Below are 20,074 nucleotides of genomic sequence, written 5' to 3'. Positions count from 1 at the left end.
GCCATTCTCCAAATAGATATCATTTTTCTTCCCATAGCTTTTCATTTGTTAAGATCCTCATTTTTTAATGATCTCACTTACTTTCCTTGTTTTTGAAAAGAAACTCACTGAACAATTCCCACACTATTGGCTCCGGCAAACCTACCCATGAGAAGCAAAGGGCATATTGCAGCTAAAAGTAGGCAGACACCGTGAAGGAACCAAGTCCTCCAGCAAGGGCAGAATTCCACCAGGCTTGCGTTCCAAGGCCCAAAGCACAGCTTGAACATGAGCGGTAACTGAGTCAGCTACTAAAAGGCAGCAACCACCTCCCCTCAACTCATTAATCTGCTTCCCTCAGCTATGAAAGGGGCCTAGGGCTCCCATTTTAGCAGCAAGAAGTAGCACATTTTCACGCATCATTCCATAAAAATGCTCTGCTGGAATCCTGATCTCAGAGCGATTCCAGGTTTGGTTCCTGACCACCACAATAAAATATCACGATGAAGGGAGTTGTAGTCTGTTTGCTGATGGAGGGTCTTGCTTTCAATCACAGACGCTACAGCTCTCACTGATGAGGTTTGGAATTGGTGCTACTTTCCCCTCACTGCTACTTGCCAAGATCTGGACATTTTGTCACTGCGGTTTACCCCCTCTTATTTCTTATAGAGGGCCAATGTTGTTGGATCCACCAGAAACATTGTTGCCATTGGGGAGCTATGGTCTGGGAGTAATTGGAGCGTATCGAATGGACCCAACGATGTTGACTTTCCCGTTCCATAGTTAGATGAGTAGAGGTAGGCCCCCAAATGAGCTAGAGTTTGAGTGTTCCAGCGCTTCCAAGGATGCAAGAAAGGTGGGGGAGTTACAGATATATCTACCCACCAACTAACCCCAATAATTTCTGAAATGGGACCCATTGATTTTTTTCACCCCCGTTTTATGGTCAGCTACAAGAGCAGGCTGGTGAGTCTGAGGACAAGATATACTATGACAGATCAGGCAGGCTGCTGAACCATCATATCCAAGAAATTTTAATTTTTTGTTTTATCATCCATTCCTATAGCTATACAATGCTCATCTAAATTAGATTTACATATAATTCTACCAGAATTGTCAGGGAGGTGTTCTGGAAGGTATTTGCCCAAGATGGGTCCTTTATAAAAGATATATCCAGAGAAAAATGTGCCCAACTTTATATTAAAAGTAGAAGACTAATACATGTCTAACAAGGCAGTAACTTCATTATCATAACATAATTAAAATATCATTGTTTTGTAGGTGGGAAAGATTAGCAGATACCCAGGTTAAATTTTTCATACCAATAAGGGAGGGGGGCCTGGGGAGACAGATAGTTTCCATTAGGAAACCATAAGAAGGATAACAACAATATAAGAATCATACAACACACACACACACACACACACACACACACACACACACACACACACAAGGTCAGACAATTAAGTTTGTAAACTCATCCTAGAAACAGTGCTGCATACCTCATTGCTGAATATCACTATGGTCACTTTCGAAGGACTCCCCTTGGGAAGCTATGCACCGATGCCAGCGCCTAGTCCACCGTTTAAAGCAATTTTGGAACTCTTTTTCTGGAATGGCCATCAGAGCTGTTGTCATATTACCCTTGATGTCCTGAATGTCATCAAAATGTCCTCCTTTCAATATTTCCTTTATCTCCAGGTAAAGAAAGAAGCCATTGAGGGCCAAATCAGGTGACTAGAGAGTATGTTCCAATACAGTTATTTGTTTACTGGCTAAAAACTTCCTCACAGACAGTGCTGTGTGAGCTAGTGCACTGTTGTGATGCAAGAGCCATGAATTGTTGGTGAAAAGTTTAGGTCTAACTTTTCCACACAGCCTTTTCAGCACTTCCAAATAGTAAACTTGGTTAACTGTTAGGCCCATTGGTACAAATTCATAATGAATAATCCCTCTGATATCAAAAAAGGTTAGCAACATTGTTGCAAATGAGTTCACAAACTTAATTGCCAGACCTCGTATATATCTTCATTGATCATTAAACATTATGTGATATAAGAGTAAGGTTTGAGAGAAGTTCAAGGAACAAACTTACCTACTACTGTTAGCAGACAAAAAAATTATTAAACTTCCTATAAAGAACAGACTTTATCTGTGCTCCACCTAGAAGCTTCTAACTTCCAATTAAGATAAGCTTCCCACTTATCCAGTTTTAGAGCTAGCTTTTTCTAATTGAAGGTGCATAAAAATCAATTTGGAAGTGTCAAAAGTTTCCCACTTTGACCATCTCAAGCTGCTACCGTGTTTCCCAGAAAATAAGACCTAGCCAGACCATCAGCTCTAATGCGTCTTCTGGAGCAAAAATTAAGACCCGGTATTATATATTATTATATTACATTGTATTATATATTATAGTTCTAGTCTTACATTATAGTAAAATAGACTGGTTCTTACATTAATTTTTGCTCCAAAAGACGCATTAGAGCTGACTGCCTGGCTAGGTCTTTTCGGGGAAACACGGTACAACGATGAGGACTCAGAATGCTAAGTAACCAGCCTTTTCGTGCACATTCCCAGATGAGCCAATTAAATGATTACAGTTGTGTTGAAATTACTTATAGGTCCACTGCTTATTTTGAGGGGTATCCGTAGACACCTCCACAGATTCTTAGTCATCTAAGAATACCTAAAATTTGAGCTGGAGGGAGGAAATGCCCCTTATTTTTGGAGCTGAACAAGTTCAGACTCTCATTTATCTAGGAAAAGTTTTGTTGTTCCAATTGAAAAGCCGAAATTAAAACCAGTCACCCATTTCAACTCCTATCCTTTAGTGCCACCTCAAGGATTTTCTAAAAACAGCTCAGATAGTCAAACCCTCTACCACAAGCAAAGGGGAGGTCCTGGATTCCAAGAAAACTCACCCAAGTTCACCCAATGTGAAGCAACGAGCTGGTGGGGCTCAAGGGGCCCCTGCTGGTACCTAGCACCAGGTCCAGGTCTGAGGGGTGGTCCTGGGTAAGCTTCTGTGGATTCCCACCAACTGTGCCAAGTAAATGTCGATAAAAGAACAGCCTAAGAAAAAGTCTTATAAGAGTTTATTTGAGCAAAACTGATGACAATTGCTGGGAAGCAAAATTTCAACAGATTCAGAAAATGCTCTGGAAAATGGCAGTTTGGCAGCTTATTTTATCCATTATAATCAAAGGATGAGGCATCAGCAAATCCATTGGTGGTAGACTAGGGAGGCGGAGAAAGCAAAGTGGGGAAATCTCTGGGATTGGATAAAAAGTAAAACGGAGAGACTCATACTTCATCTACATGGGTGGGTACAGAATGGTTAACATTTACAGCACATACAGATGCTATGTGGGCAACAAGATAACAATGTGGTCTGGTGCTCTGGTGCCCGTGTTTGTGCCTTTGAGGGTTCTAGACAAGATTACCCTGATATTTCAAAGGTATGTTACCTTAGATGCACAAAGACAATAGACAATTTCAAAGGTAAAGATTGACCTTTGTCAAGGAACCTATAGGCCTAGGATGTGACTATGAATTATGACCAGCTTTTAGTTAGGAAGTTTTACATTCAGATCACCCTGTGTGGTTGCTTTTGGTCTCTGAGTTTACAAGGCCTGCCATGCGGGCCTCCCCTGAGCTTGTCAGGCTTAGTATGTGGTCCCTTTTTCGTCCACACACTCAAACTACAAACTTCATTCAAACTCCATCCAGTTATGTGATTATATTACTATGCTAGTTTGTCAGACTTTGTCATTAAAAGCATGTTCACTCTTATTCATCCTTTAAGACTTTAATGTCACTAAAAAATTTTTCTGGACTCCCTTAGGCAGTAAGGCACTCACCTTCCTTCCTATTATCTTCAGAGCACTTGGTAGTACAAGTAGCCTGGTGTTGGTAGTAAATGCTTGGTTCAAATTACCACTCGTTTACTGTGTAACTTACATCTGGCTTCTTAATGTGGCTAATTAGGTTACTAGTACTTATCTCATAGGGTTGTGCAATACATAAAAACAGTCCATAGTAACTCAAGGGCTCAAAAAATGTTTTCTTCATTTTTATATAAACTTTAAGTGCCCAGTATGTGCAAGATGTCAGATATACATCTAAAAGATGAACAGGATATAGTTCCTTTGCTACGTAGAAATAAACTTTGTAGTAGCATCACTATAAAAAGATTGGTCATTCAGTAACTTCTTTCTGAATGGTCAACATATATAAGCTATACAATCCTAAAAAAGTTATGAGTAGAGACTTAAAAAGAACAAATGACAACCTCTAGCAACTATCCTCAGATTAACTATGAGGTTACATTCTGTGTTTGAAAACAAAGTAATAGTCTGTTGCAAGTGTTGATTATAATTTTCACATAAGATACATTTAAAGGAGTGACAATTCAGTAGTAATATTGAGTTTCAACTAAATTCAGACAAAAATGTTCTATGTACCGTTTCCCCAAAAATAAGACCTAGCCAGACAATAAGCTCTAATGCATCTTTTGGAACACAAATTAATATAAGATCCGGTGTTATATTATGTAAGACCTGGTGTTATATTATAGTAAAATAAGACCGGGTCTTATATTAATTTTTGCTCTAAAAGACGCATTAGGGCTGATTGTCCGGTAAGATCTTATTTTCGGGGAAACACCATAGTAGCTCTAGCACATACAAAAAAAAATAAAAAGCCTACCCAAGCATTTAATAAAACACTTATAAAATATGTCATATCCATAAAGTTTATTTTAAAAAATTGTTAAAAACTAACCATACAGGAATATTTATTAATATACTTAAAAAGTTTGTTCCCCATATTGAAGGAAAATACATTAGCAACATCTTCCAAACACCATCTTTATAAAAGTAAAACTTCTAGATGCTGAAATGTACTACAGTAGATTCTATAGTTTACACTTTTAATCACAGGATCGGAAATCATTCTCCTTACTCCCCCATCTCCCCAAATGTGGCAGTTACTATACTTAAATTAATGACATTCAATCATGTTATACTACCACACATCCTTAAATAGAGTACACGCTGCATATTTACTAACAGAGCAAGTCTTCTCTATGTATCGTCACATAATTATTTTAGATAAGCATTTGACTTGAAGTACAAATAGAAATACTACATCCCATGATTGTAAACATTCACCAAAAGCTTCCAGAGTACGAGTAATAGAGGTGGCCCACGAGTCAGTCAGCTGTGCCTCACTCATTTGGATATTGCTGAGATTAAGTGTTAAAGGCAAATTATCACAAGCCTTACTTGTATTTCTGTAAGAAAGTAGTTCTGGATATATATTTGTAGTTGAAAACACCTGAAAGTTATTCTAAAGACTGTATTAAGCACCATTTTCACTTACTTAAATATAGAGTTAAAGTCAGCAGACTATGTATGATCATTAATGTCAGAAATTAAAAATAACTGTGGGTCTCAAATCCCCTTTTGCGTACACACACGGGGTACAGAGTTCCAATGATGCTATCGGGAACCACTCATACACACGAAGGGTAGTAACTCCCCCAGTGCCACATGCAACCCGTCAGTCTGAGGCACAACTATTACTTCTGTCACTGGATGCTATACAAGCAGATTTAAGGCTGTATTCGGCTATAAGAGTTCAACCTCCTCTTTAGTATTCTTTCTACACAGATTACATACATGACTCAAAATTTCATGAGGTGGGAGGTGAAAAGTCCCCACTTTTTAAATACTATTCTCCATACAATTGTCAGTATATTTACACAGGGGAGTATTCATACTTAAAACCATTTAAAAATGCAAGTTTGTTTTTAAACTCCTATCCCAATTTCCCCAGGATTATCCTCATTCTCATTTTCTGACTTCTGGCCAACTTCACATTTGTCAGATTGTTCGTTCACTGCAGTCCTTAGGCAATTCTGATGTTGCTCCAAAGGAGAATACAAATTAAAATATATTCACTGCCATCCACTTTGAGACAGGCCTGGTTGCAAAGAGAATGGTGTTCCTGGTGTTGAAGGATAACTAGGAAACCCATCTGGCGGAGCTGGGTAGCTTTCCAGAGCCGACGCTGAATGAACCTAATAGAAAGAAGAACGTGCATTTTAGTAGTGTCTGTACCTGCTTTGGCCTATGTCACACTACAGATGTTTAGAGTAGAAAATAATGAAAAAAATGTTAGGGCAAGATCAGTCTGCTCAGTCTCCTGACATTTTTAAGAAATGTTCAAACTTCTTCAGATGGTGAGGTGCACAGAATGCCATTAACATATTTAATATTCTTGAAAAAAGTTTCTAGAGAAAATTTGCTTTAATGATCATTATTTTAGCTTCGACTGTAGAAGATAAGCTAAAATTTGACTGTCACATAGAAAGATTCCATTTTTAAAATCTCCAAACTGAAATTTGAAAGACTATAAGCAGGAAAAATAATTCATAAAAATGAATATATTCCACCACCTTTGTTACCCTTCTGAAGGAAGAGAAGAATAATTTGCAAATTTGGGGAGAATTAGTCATCAAATCACCAGATAGTCTGCTAAGTGTCATTTTTTTGGCCAGTGTTGGGATATCGCTGTTGGTACTGGAAGGTTATCACTATAGAAGCTACGTTACACGTTATTGTTTTATTTATACCAGACACTGCCTGCTCACCTGCTGTAACAATGCTGACTGTGCAGCTGCATTATGCTGTAATTCTTGCAAGGATGACTGTGAAGGATTCTGGGAAAACCCTGGGATACCTGGGAGGGATAAAAGGCCTGGAAAAACAGAACTGCCTGCAGCTTGAAGTCCAGATGATAAGCTAAAACAATAGATAGAAGAACAGTTCAAAATGAAGATATGACATAACAGTTATTGCGTCTATATTTGCCAAATATTACCTTAACATGTAAAGAGGAAAAAAAATCTTAGAATTTCTCTATTGAAAGGAACCACAGAAATCAGTCACTCACTGATATAAAATCACTTTCTATAATAAAGTATTATTCTAAATTCAATTAAGTCTGTGTTTTGCATAGACTTATTAAATATTTCATGCTGTGGTATAAACAAGATAAATTTCCAAATGCAAATCCTAAAGCTACCTGAATATTAATATTTTATATATTTACCTTAACATCTTTGAAGAGCCATAAAACATTTTTTGCGCACTGAAGTTTCAGCCCAGAAATACATAAATTTAGCACCACCAAGCAATTAGATTTTGACTTTCACTTGAACGACTTCAAAAATAAGACTATGAACTACAAGTTATGTAAAGAATGATTTTTATCGCATTTCCATACTATCCACATACCTGGCTTGTGCAACAAGAGCAGAGTTGAAATTGGAACTAAATGCTGAAGCAAATCCTGGGAGGACAGGAGCTGGTGATGGGGCCGTAGCAGCAACTGGTAGTGGTGTGACCGCTGCAACTGTAGCGGGTGCCTGCAGCCCCGGGAATGAGGGGAGAGCAGCAGTAACACTGGGGGTGTTAGAGACGGAAAAGCCAGCGTAGGAGGGATTTGAAGATGGCAGAGGTCCTTGAGTCACTGAAAAAAGTGAGGGGACAGCAGTCGACAAGCTAAGGGGGAAAGGTGCTGCCGAGACTGGTGCTGAGACAGAAAGCCCTGAGCGAACAGCTGCTGTAGAACTAGGATGAGGGACAGATGTGGACGAGACAGTTGCAGATGAGGTGACTATCAATGACCCTGGAAGAGATACTGATGGATTAAGAGATGGATTGCCTGTTAAAGGGAAATTATTGGTTAATGAAGTAAAAGGAGGAAGAGCAGTGAATACCGGAGTGATAGGAGTGGAGGAACCATGTGGTGGAAGGGAAATAGAGGAAAGGGGATTTGAAACATTCAAGGGAGTACTCAAACTGGAAAGACCTGATAACGCAGGATTAAGGCAAGTAGATAAACTGATGGGCACTGATGTTGAAGTATATGCGCGACCCAGTGTCCCTGACAAACCTAAAGTGCCATGAGAGGGATTCACGGAATGAGATGGGCCTTTGAAAGCTGAGGGAGTAGGACTCGTGGGCTCAGTTTTGATCATAACAGGAATAGTTGTTACAGCAGGAGTAGATGAAATATGCAGGTCTGAGTTACTTGGGTGGGGACCATGCAAAAGGGTAGCTGAGGAGCCAGAACTCACTGGCCCTGACGTTGAAGCTGATGTTGGAGCAGCTAGAGGAGACTGGACAGGCAAAGCAGCGGGAGAGGAAGTTGAGCTGGCCACAGGAGATGGCAGCCCTGGGAACATGGCCAATCCCGGAGTGGACGACCCCTGTGGGGTGGGAATGGCCGATGGGGCATAGCACTTGTTAGAGGCTAAAACAGGAGAATCTGAGTTGTGATTAGTAAGAGAAGAGAGTGAAGCCAGCCCACTTGTAACAGCAGAGGATAAAGCAGAAGGGTTGATTAAATTGGTATCATTCGATGTCAGAAAGCCTTTTAAAGCAGACAGAAGAGGACTGTTTACACCAAGTGGACAAGCAACACTGGGAGCAGAACCACTGGCAATTACAGAAGGAGTTGGGTTGGACACGCCTTGGGATGTTGGTGTGAAGGTCAAGGGGAGACCTGCAAAAACTGATGACAATGAAACAGAATTTGGGTTGCTGGCAGAAGCAGCAGTAGAGGTGGTAGAAAAGGGGAGGCTAGTGAAAGGGACAGAAGTAGAAGCAAACGTTTCACTGGAAGCAGGAGTGGCCCGAGGAGTGGCTGTGGCCTGAGGAGCTGGGGTAGGAGTGGCAGAAGGACCTGGCAGTGGCACCAGACCAGAAAAAACTGAAGGAACAGGAGTAGATGTTGTGCTGTGGACAGAGGTGACAGGTGCGGCTGGCAATGAAGGGGTCCTGATAACGGTTGGATTCGGTGCTGACGGCTGAGGTGTATGAACGGCTGAAGAGACCTGCCCTGGGAACACAGGAAGCACAGTACTGGGCATGTTCAGCGCGGAAATGCTGGCAGTGCCTGACGCTGAGGGATGATTCGCAGCTTTGACCGGGGATGCAGTAGGGACGGGAGTTGCCGCAGGTGTTGAAGGATTAGAACCATGAGGAGAAAAGAGCTGACTTGCTGAGGCAGAAAATGCTGTGGGGGGAAAAGAGGCAAAAACTTATCATCATGCTGAAATGTCACATTTTAACTCAAATGCATATAATTTTCTGTATTATTTAACAACTATGAAAGACAACCAATGAATTACTTGATTCCATTACCCTGATTTTCATTACAAAGCCCGTTAAATCCAGTTGTCTTCAAGACTCTGCTCAGAATAGTCCTCCAATTCACAGTGAGGAAACCTCGAGAAGTTCGCAAATAAACTTTCCTTTTATATTTTCCCAATTTTTAGAAATTCAAAGGATTTATTTTAATTGTGATTAGTGTTGTTATGCTGACTTTACCTTTCATTCTTTCAAACCACTTATCTAGAATAATAATACAAGTCATTTCCACCTCTGAGGCACTTTTAGGACATCGCTTTCCTTTTAGGGGCATACAAGGCCTTCCAGGATTTACGCACATCTCTCTCCAGTATTCTTTGTCATCGCTCTGTGAGTTGAACTTAATATTTCAGATTACCGATGCATATAGCTTTTTCCCCTAAGCATACTGAATCCTCTGTACTACCTTAACCTTAACCTCTAACTTTACTTGGCTTGTCTTAGGAGCTCCTTTAGGGACAAAAGCCACGTCTGCATCATCTTAGAGCCTCAGAACCTGGCACAGTGCCTGACACCTGTGTGTTTAATAAGTGTTTGCTGCACTGGATCTACCATGATTACCTCAACTACAGCTCCCAAACCCATCTAAGGACTTATTCTCAAGAGTTCTAAAGTTGCTACAATATTTTCTTCTGAAAAAAATTTACAAGTAATTAACATAGGATTTTGGGGGATGATTGGGGTTTCCTCCCTGTATCTATTCAGTGACAATGTTAGCCTCTGATGATCTTGTTGGTACCAAATGGAAAGCATGGCTTAGGTAGCTAATGTCAAAATGGACTAGTCATCTGCTGCCATACTCCTATCGAAGTCTCATTTTGCAGTAATAATCAACCAAAAGACATTTTCATGGACTACCGTAGGACTAAAATTTTAAAATCTATGCATAATAAAGACTATTGATATAAGAAAGCTAACATGGTCAATTAAGTAACTTACTATGCTAATCATGGGTGGGGAAGGGACCATAGGCAAACAGCATATCCATAATATATCTGTAGTAAGTGACAGACAAAGGATGCTATATTGGATGAATAAATTTTACAGTTGTCTTAGAAAAGAAATATGGTAGAATAATCGAGAACAGTAATATATAAATATATAAGCTTCAAACTCAAAAGGCCTGAAATCTGTACATTTGTGTCATAAGCAGTAATTTAGTTTCAAGAAAATAAGACTAGCTTTCATTTTAAATCTGGAGTACATATGAAAATACATTTGTACTTTTGTTTGTATTTAATTTCTTTTATAAGAACTAGACGCACAATGAATATATACCTATTTCTGCATTTGTAAATAATGTACCAAAAAATTATTTAAGTCAACATTGGTTGGGAAACATTCGAGAATTCACTATCTTGTTTAACTACATGCCGAGGACCATGCAGTTAATGACAAATCACAAAGTAAAATCAAGCTGCCCCACAGTGTGTTCGTCATAGGAGCAGCCTCTGTTAAAGATCTTTTTAATATAATAAAGCAAAAGCCATGCACTATAAATCGTAGTGCCTGCAATTAAAATGCAACACAATGAAAACAAACCCCCCTTTCCTGTTATCTACTTTAGTTGTTAACTATAAAACACTATCTGTCCGATCCTGGGCTAAGTACTTTATGCCCACCATTTCATTTGCCCTCACATAATCCTGAGGTAGCTACCAACACCCCCATTTTATAGATGGGCAACCTGAGGCTTGGCGTAATTAAGCAACTTGTTAAAAGATTATGCTTCTATTAAGTAATGCTCAAAGGGTATAATGTTTCAGTTATGCAAGATGAGTAAGTTCCAGAGATCTGCTATACAACACTGTGCCTACAGTTAACACCACTGTAGAGTATTCCAGTCAAGATGTTGGAGAAGGCAAATGCTGTGCTTACCTCCTCTCACAACCACATCAAAATTACAACTAAATTACAGTCTAGCCGAACCAAATCCCTACTACTAAAGACACAGAGAAGAAGCCACCTCAAGATTGGTAGGACGGACAGAGACATGAAATGGGCTGGTCCCACACTCGCATGTGACCATTAAAAATTGGGAGGGTTACCTCAGCTGAGGCTGTTCCCTGTCAGAAGAGCAAGGGGTCCCAGATCCACACCAGGCTCCCCAGCCCAGGGTTCCAGCGCTGGGGAGAGAAGTCCCTTTAACTTCTGGCTGTGAAAACTAGTGGAGACTGTGGCTGAGATGAGTCCCAGGTACACCTCTTACAGGGTTCGTGCACAGATTTACTCGCTAAGCTACTCAGTCATTCTGAGCTCTAGCGCTGGGGCAGATGTTTGAAAGACACCAGAGACATACAGGGAGAAACTGAGTTGTCTGGATTCAGAACGAGGTCTGGAGGGGCAGCTTTCTCCAGGATGGAGGAGCTGGTGGAAACCATTGTTTCTTTGTTGAGCCTGACCTGTTCCCGCCATGCAGATACAAGCGGCCACTATATCTGAGTCTCCATCAAACTGGCTAACATATTTCATCCAATCTGCCCTGGTCATTCTGAGGCCCTGTTCCTCCCAACTTTTGGGCACATCCAAACTGCTTCCAGTGGCTTTTTTGTACAAATTGCCTTTTGTACAAAGTTGCAGACTTTCTTAAAGTCTCTCAAAGATTTGCAAAACCCAAAGAAGCAACATCTGGCTTCAGTGTGTCCTGTACTTCTGGCTAAGTAGCCCTAGTGAAAGCCAGCTTTGATTCATGGCTTGGCCTCTCAAGGCACCTCCAAACATAGTGCTGGCAGCAGCCATCTGCGGATAGCTTTGTGGCTCATGCCAGGTGGCCCTGGGCAGGGCAAAGGTTGCAGCTGAACTTGGCCTATAGAGGAGTCCCTCCCAGGAGTCCCTGGGGTTGGTACACCCGATGGCCAGCTTCAGACCCCGCTGGAGCACCACCTGGCTGCCTCTGGGGACGAAAAACCCAAAGGACACCCTGGGCAGGCACCAAAGCCCTGCTAAAGCAATCCTGCTCTCTAGGGTCAACCCCTATACTACAATACTTCCACTGTAATCACCGCCAGTCCTTACAGGCAATCGGCCCGAGGGCCGATCTCTCCCACTGATGTGCAAACAGCAATCAAGGTTCAATTACAAGGGGGTATACACAATACACACAAGAAACACACCTGGAGCCCCTGGCTTTGGTGATCAGGGAGACTACGCCACTGGACCCTATAGGCCACCTACTACATAAGGCCACTCTACTAAGACCGGCAGACATAGCAGTCCTACCTACAACGAACACAGGGAGGCAGCCAAAATGGACAGACAAAAAAATATATCCCAAATGAAAGAACAGAACAAAGCTCTAGAAAAAGAACTAAACAAAATAGAGAGAAGCAATCTATCAGATGTGGAGTTCCAAACACTGGTTATAAGGATGCTCTATGATCCCAGGGAGAACGTCAACAAAGAGACAGGAAACATAAAAATGGAGATAGAAACATAAAAAAGAACTCATCAGAAATGAAGAATACAATAACTAAAATGAAGAAGAGTGAATCAACAGATTAGATGAAGCAGAGGATCGAATCATTGATTTAGAAGATAATGTAGCAGAAAACACCCAAAAGAACCAGCACAAAGAAAAAAAAAATCTAAAAAAATGAGGATAGTTTAAGGGGCTTCTAGGACAACATCAAGCGTACCAACATTCATATCATAGGGGTACCAGAAAGAGAAGAGAGAGAATAAGGAATTGAAAATCTATATGAAGAAATAATGATGGAAAACCTCCTTAACCTGGTGAAGGAAATAGACAAGCCCAGGAAGCTCAGAGAGGCCCAAACAAGACGAACCTAAAGAGGCCAACACCAGGACACATCATAATTAAAATGACAAATGTTAAAGACAAAGAGAGAATTTTAAAAGCAGCAAGAGAAAAGCAGTTAAGTTACCTACAAGGGAGGTCCCATAAGACTGTCAGGTGATTTCTCAACAGAAACTTTGCAGGCCAGAAGAGAGTGGCAGGAAACAGTCAAAGTAATGAAAAGCAAGGATCTATGACCAAGATTACTCTACCCAGCAAAGCTATCATTTTGAATCGAAGGACAGGTAGTTTTCCAGAGAAGAAAAAGCTAAAGTAGTTCATCACCACCAAACCACTATTATAAAGAATGTTAGAGGGACTTCTTTAAAACAAAACAAAACCAAAAGATAAAAAATATGAATAAAATGGCAATAACGACATATCTATCAATAATTATTTTCAATGTAAATGGATTAAACGCTCCAATGAAAAGATAGGGTGGCTGAATGGATTAAAAAACAAGACCCTTACACATGCTGCCTATAAGAGATTCACTTCAGGCTGAAAGACACACATACTGAAAGCAAAGGAATGAAAAAAGGATATTTCATGAAAATGGAAATTAAAAAAAAAGCTGGGGTAGCAATACATATGCGAGACAAAATAGGCTAAGACAAAGGCTATAACAAGAGACAAAGACGGACAATTCATAATAATAAAGGGATCAATCCAACGCTTGTAAACATTAATGCACCCGATGTAGGCACCTAAATATATAAAGCAAATATTGACAGACATAAAGGGAGAGAGTGACAGTATTACCGTCATAATAGGGTACTTTAACACCCATTGACATCATGGATAGATCATCCAGACAGAAAACCAACAAACAGTAGCCTAAAGTGACACATTAGATCAAATGGTTATAAATGATATTTTTAGAACATTTTACTCCAAAGCAGCAGAATATACATTTATTCTTTTCAAGGGCACAGGAAACATTTTCCAGGATAGACCACATGTTAAGCCACAAAACAAGTCACAATAAATTTAAGAACACTGAAATCATATCAAGGATCTTCTCTGACCACAATGGTATGAAACTAGAAATAAATTACAAGAATAAAACTGGAAAACACACAAAAACATGGAGGTTAATTAAGCCACTAAACAATGAATGGGATAATGATTACATCAAGGAGGAAATCAAAAGATACCTTCAGACAATGAAATTGAAAACAGTATGACCCAAAATCTACAGGACACAATCAAAACACTTTTAAGAGGGAAATTTGTAGCAATACAGACCTACCTCAAGAAACAAGAAAAATTTCTAATAGACAGTCTAAACCAAGGGTGTCCGAACTGTGACCCGTGGGCCAATTGCGGCCCGCAATCCATTTTTTTATTGGCCTGCAGCAAATTCCAAAAATATATTTAGTTTACTTAAATAAACCAAGTGAGGCAAATACGTACTTCACCTTGAGTGAGTGGCCCGGCTATTTGTGTATTTTACCACATATGGACCTTGGTGAAAACCGCTGAAAAAAGTTTGGACACTCCTGGTCTAAACTTATACTAAAGGAACTAGAAAAAGAACAAACAAAAACTTAAATGAGTAGAAGGAAGGAAATAATAAAGATTAAGGAGAGGTAATAAATGAAAGAGTGTAAAAAAAACCCACAGAATATCACTGAAACCTACAACTGTCTTTTTTTTTTAAAAAAAGATAAAGTTGATAAACCTTTAACCACAGTCATCAGGAAAAAAAGAGAGGACACAAATAAATCAAAAATCAAAAATATGTGACAACTAACACCATAGAACTACAAAGGATTATAAGAAAATACTACAACTGCATGCCAACAAACTGGACAAAATGCATAAATTCCGAGAAACATGTATCTTCCAAGATTCAATCAAGAAACAGAATCAGAACAGACCAATAACTAATGAAATCAAATCATAATCAAAAAACAGTCCCGGACAAATCAGTCCCGGACCAGATGGTTTCACTGGTGAATTTTACCAGTCACAAAATAATTAATACCTATGAATTACAAAAAAGAAAAAAGAAAATTATAAGCCAATATCTCAGATGAATAATGCAAACATCCTCAACAAAATATTAGCAAACCAAATTCAGCAATACAGTGAAAAGATTATACAACATGACCAAGTATGATTTATCACTGGGATGCAGGGACGGTTCTATATCTGCAAATCAATTAACGTGATACACCACAAAAAGAAAATGAAGGATAAAAATCACATTATCATATCAATAGAAGCAGAAAAACCATTTGACAAAATTCAGCAATTTATGATAAAAACTCTCAGCAAAGCAGGCATAGAGGGAACAAATCTCAACATAATAAAGGTCATGTATGACAAACCCACAGCTAACATCACACTGAACAGTGTAAAGCAAAAAGCATCTTCCTTAAGATCAGGAACAAGACAAGGATGTCCACTTTCAACATTTTTATTCAACATAGTACTGGAAGTACTAGCCACAGCAATCAGAAAACAAAAAAAGAATTAAAGGCATCCGAAATGGAAAGTAATAAGTAAAATTGTCAGTATTTGCAGATGATGTAATACTATAGAGAGAGAACCCTAACGATTCCACCAAAAACTATAAAAACTAATTAATTCAGTAATGTAGCAGGATGCAAAATTAATATTCAGAAATTGGTTGCATTTTTATACACCATAATGAACTATAAGAAAGAGAATTTAAGAAAGCAATTCCATTTACAACTGCATCAAAAAGAATTAAAAATACTCAGAAATAATCTTAACCAAGGAGGTAAAAGACCTGTACTCAGAAAGCTATAGTACACTGAAGAAAGGAATAGAAGATACAAATAAATGGAAGTATATGGATAGGAAGAACCAACATTGTTAAAATGTCTATACAACCCAAAGCAATTTATAAATTCAATATATCCCTCTCAAAATACCAATGACATTTTTCACAGAACTAGAACAAACAATCCTAAAATTCAGATTAAACGAGACCCTGACTAGCAAAAGCAATCTTGAGAAAGAATAAAGTTGAAGGTATCAAGCTACCTAATATCAAACCATATGATAAGGCTGTAGTAATCAAAATAGCATGCTTCTAGGAAAAAAAACTAAAACATAGGTCAATGGATCAGAAGAGAGCTCAGAAACAAACCCATATCTACCATTTCCCCGAAAATAAGACCTCGCCAGACTATCAGCACTAATGCGTCTTTTGGAGCAAAAATTAATACAAGACCAGGTCTTATTTAACTATAATGTAAGACTGGGTCTTTAATATAATATAATATAATACAATATAACATAATATAATACAGTACAATACAATATAATATAACGTAATACTGGGTCTTATATAAATTTTTGCTCCAAAAGATACATTAGAGCTGACGATCTGGCTGCGTCTTATATTTGGGAAAACATGGCATATGGTTAATTAGTCTATGACAAAGGCAAGAATATTTGATGGGATAAAGACAATCTCTTCAATAAATGGTGCTGGGAAAACTGGACAAATACATGCAAAAGAATGAAAGTGGATCACTTTCTTACACTATACACAAGAATAAACTTAAAATGCATTAAAGATTTAAATGTAACATTCAAAACCATAAAACTTCTAGAAGAAAAAATAGGCTGCGAACTCTTGACACTTCTTAGAAACAGTTCTTTGGCTATGTCTCCTCAGGCAATGGAAACAAAAGAAAAAATAAACAAATGGGACTACATTAAACTAAATAGTTTTTGCACAGCAAGCATCAACAAAACAAAAAGACAACCCATTGAATAAAAGATGTTCACCAAAGATAAATCCGATAAGAGGTTAACATCCAAAATATACCAGGAACTCATTTAACACCAAAAAACAAACGATCCGATTAAAAAATAGTCAGAGGACCTCAACAGACATTTCTCCAAAGAGGACATACAGATGGCCAATAAGCATGAAAAGATGTTCACTGTCACTAAGCATCAGAGAAATCCAACTTAAAACCACAATTAGATACCACCACACACCTGTCAGAATGGCTATCATCAATAAATCAACGAACAAGTGTTGGCAAGGATGTGGAGAAAGGAAACCCTTGTGCACTGTTGGGATTGCAGGCTGGTGCAGCCACTATGGAAAACAGTATGGAGGTTCATCAAAAAATTAAAAATAGATCTTATGACCCCAGTAATTCCACTTCTGGGTATTTATGCTAAGAAATCCAAAACAACAATTTGAAAAGACGTATGCACCCGTGTTCACTGCAGCATTATTTACGATAGCCAAGATATGGAAGAACCTCAGTGTCCACAGACAAATGGATAAAGAAAATGTGGTACATATATACAATGGAATATTACTCAGCCATAAAAAAGAACGAAATATTACTATTTGCAACAACATAGGTGGACCTAGAGGGTATTACGCTAAGTGAAATTAGTCAGACTGAGAAAGACAAATAGTATATGACTTCACTTATATGTGGAATGTAAAAACAAATGAACAAACAAAATAGAAACAAACTTATAGATAGAAAGTATAATCTGATGGTTGTTAGCCTACAAGGGGGTTGAGAGGCTGGGTGAAAACAGTGAAGTGATTAAGAATTACAAATTGTGGGTATTAGACTTATCAGGGGGATTACTTTCAAAGTTATATGAAAGTCTCACCACACTATTCTACACCTAAAACTAATGTAATACTGAATGACAACTGTATTTAATTTTTTTTTGTTTTTAAAATAAAAAAAATAAAAGTATTACCTGACATAACATGTCAAAAGGGGTTTTTATCACCCTATGTGTTTATATCAAAAAGGAAACAAGGTTTAATACCACATAATGTAAAATGAACATGGATATAATCCACATTGCCCTTAGGTTACATTGAAAGTTTTGCAAATAGGATACAAAGGCATATAATTAATTTAAAATCCAGTTAGTCTGTGCATTTTACATATATACAAAATGTACCACTTTCAAGTCACTTTTAGCAAGTACTGATCAATTAAATTCTTTAACCTGGAACTTTTTCCAAAGCATAAAGATTCCAAATACACTCAACTGAAATTGTTCTCAGTGAATAACAACAGAGTAGTCAACCAAAACAGACATTAGTTAACCCTGGATCAAATCTGGTACTTACTTTGATTCTGTGTAGGTTTTGGCTGATTCGAAAGGTCTTCATTTTCTATACGAAAATAAATAAAGAAAAGTTGATTTCAAGATTTATTCAAATTACATACCACCATAGTAATCAGAGATTGGGTTTAAAAAAAAAACAAGAAACCCAGGCTACGTATTATGTATGTACATTATGTTAGGAAAAGCAATGTATGCCTATGGAAAAGGAAGTAAAAATCATAGTAGTAACTGTATGTAAAAAGGATTATGAGCAATTGATCCTCACTGCCTTCCTCCCTGGGCATTGCTCCTTAATTTACAAAGTTTTAAATAAACATTGTTATTTTATAGATATTTTTATGAACACTATCTGGAAAGATGATGGCCGGAGTGTGCCATGCAGGAGGAAGTGTAGCCCGCAGCTGGAGTACAGAAAGGAACCACTGTCACTGGCTAAGGTGACAGATAGTTACTTCTGGGCACCACTGCCAACAACAGTAGAAAGATAAGGAAGTGGGAGGCGGATGGTGAGTGCACAATCCACTGCTGTCCGAGGAACCAATCTCGCAAGCCCCGCGGATCACCCAAACAAACAGAAAGAAAGTGGCCCTGACCACTTGCTACACTCAGTTATGAAAAAGGCTCTATGCTAGGAGCTGTCAAGGAGAATTACCCTAGTTTAGGCTGACTTGCAGCCTGTGAAACTGAAAACCTAAAGCATGATCCTTCCCACCTTCCCCCGCCTTGGGAAAGGAACTGTCTAACCAAACCATTAATCAAAGACACAATGGGGAAAAAAAATTACCTCTCATGGCTTAACAATAACTGCCCAAGAAACAAATAATGTGAACAGATATAAGGTGCAATGGAAACCCGTAATCCCTGACATGATGGGCCAAAAAATACCATAGCTTGTTTAAGGGACTTTGTACAAATAAGAAGCCAGAACAGATGGTGTCCATCAATGGAGATTCAATGAAAGAAACAAAAAGGACTTAAAAACCTGTAACGCAAATGAAGAACACATCCACATACAATACTGCAAGAAAATAAGCAGAGAAGATGAAAACTTTTAGATATAAAAATCGGACTCCAAATTAATAAATGCAAGAATGGTAAAGATTAGAAATAACATTACTGAAAGCTAAATTACGTATCTAATAATAAGAAGCAAACAAACAAAAAAATCCCATGTAAACTGGCAAAAATACAAAAAAAAAGTTATCATAAACAGTAAGAGAATTACAAGACAAACGCAGTTCAAAATTTAAGAGTATCAAAAAAAATGTTAAAAGAATAAATGAAAAAGCAATAATTAAAGGCACAATAAACACAAAGTTTCCTAAGCTTTACAGACTTGAGTTTTCATACCCAAAGGGCTTAAATAGTTCCAGGAAAGATTAACGATAAGACATACACCTACACACGCTGGCAAAACACCTGAACTCCAAGGTTAAAGACATTTCTGAATTATAAAGATAAGGAAACTTTTCTTTGTATGCTTACAGAAAGAGACCAAGGTTCTCATAAAGAAAATTAACTGGAATTGCGTTTCTCATCTATAGCCCTATATACGTGCCCCTTTTGAAGAAACTACTTACAGAAATTTTGTACCAAAAGAAAATTTATAATGAGCATATTAGGGTAGGGAATCAAAGAATAGAAGAAACAGTAAGAAGCCGAAAGTTCAGAGGCACGGAAGAAAAAATGTATAGTATTTTAACAAAACACACAAGTTGATGAAAAAGGAGAGAGGGAGTACAAAATCAAATGGTGGGGTATAAAACAGCTCTTTTTAGTTTTTGTATACTGACAGCCATTAAGACTATGAAGGTGATTGATTATTAGCAGTATTAAAGATAAAATTTTTAAGTTTGTGTGAAGGCAAGGAAAGAGTTATTAAAAATAAAACAGCAATTTGACTCATCCAAGTAAATAAAAGAAAATGAAAAACTGTGATAAAAGAATAATGAATACAAAAACAAAATGGACAGAC

At 38.3% G+C, this 20,074-nt stretch overlaps 1 protein-coding gene across 1 annotated transcript in view; it reads right to left on the bottom strand.

The window, feature by feature from the left end:
- Positions 1 to 4,716: 4,716 nt before the first annotated feature.
- The window catches only part of PROSER1 (proline and serine rich 1), a 32,419-nt gene continuing 17,061 nt past the window's right edge, over positions 4,717 to 20,074 (bottom strand). The window contains exons 10-13 of the mRNA XM_033104542.1: positions 18,101 to 18,145; positions 7,281 to 9,066; positions 6,635 to 6,785; positions 4,717 to 6,061 (exon numbers count right to left, since the gene is read on the bottom strand). Of these exons, the coding sequence (XP_032960433.1) occupies positions 5,939 to 6,061; positions 6,635 to 6,785; positions 7,281 to 9,066; positions 18,101 to 18,145 (2,105 nt within the window). The 3' untranslated portion in view covers positions 4,717 to 5,938. The remainder of the gene's footprint in view (positions 6,062 to 6,634; positions 6,786 to 7,280; positions 9,067 to 18,100; positions 18,146 to 20,074) is intronic.

This window comes from Rhinolophus ferrumequinum, chromosome 4, assembly GCF_004115265.2.
Source record: "Rhinolophus ferrumequinum isolate MPI-CBG mRhiFer1 chromosome 4, mRhiFer1_v1.p, whole genome shotgun sequence".
NCBI classification, from domain to species: Eukaryota; Metazoa; Chordata; class Mammalia; order Chiroptera; family Rhinolophidae; genus Rhinolophus; species Rhinolophus ferrumequinum.
Note: the sequence above shows the minus strand (reverse complement) of the source record. Positions and strands in the feature narration are given on the sequence as shown.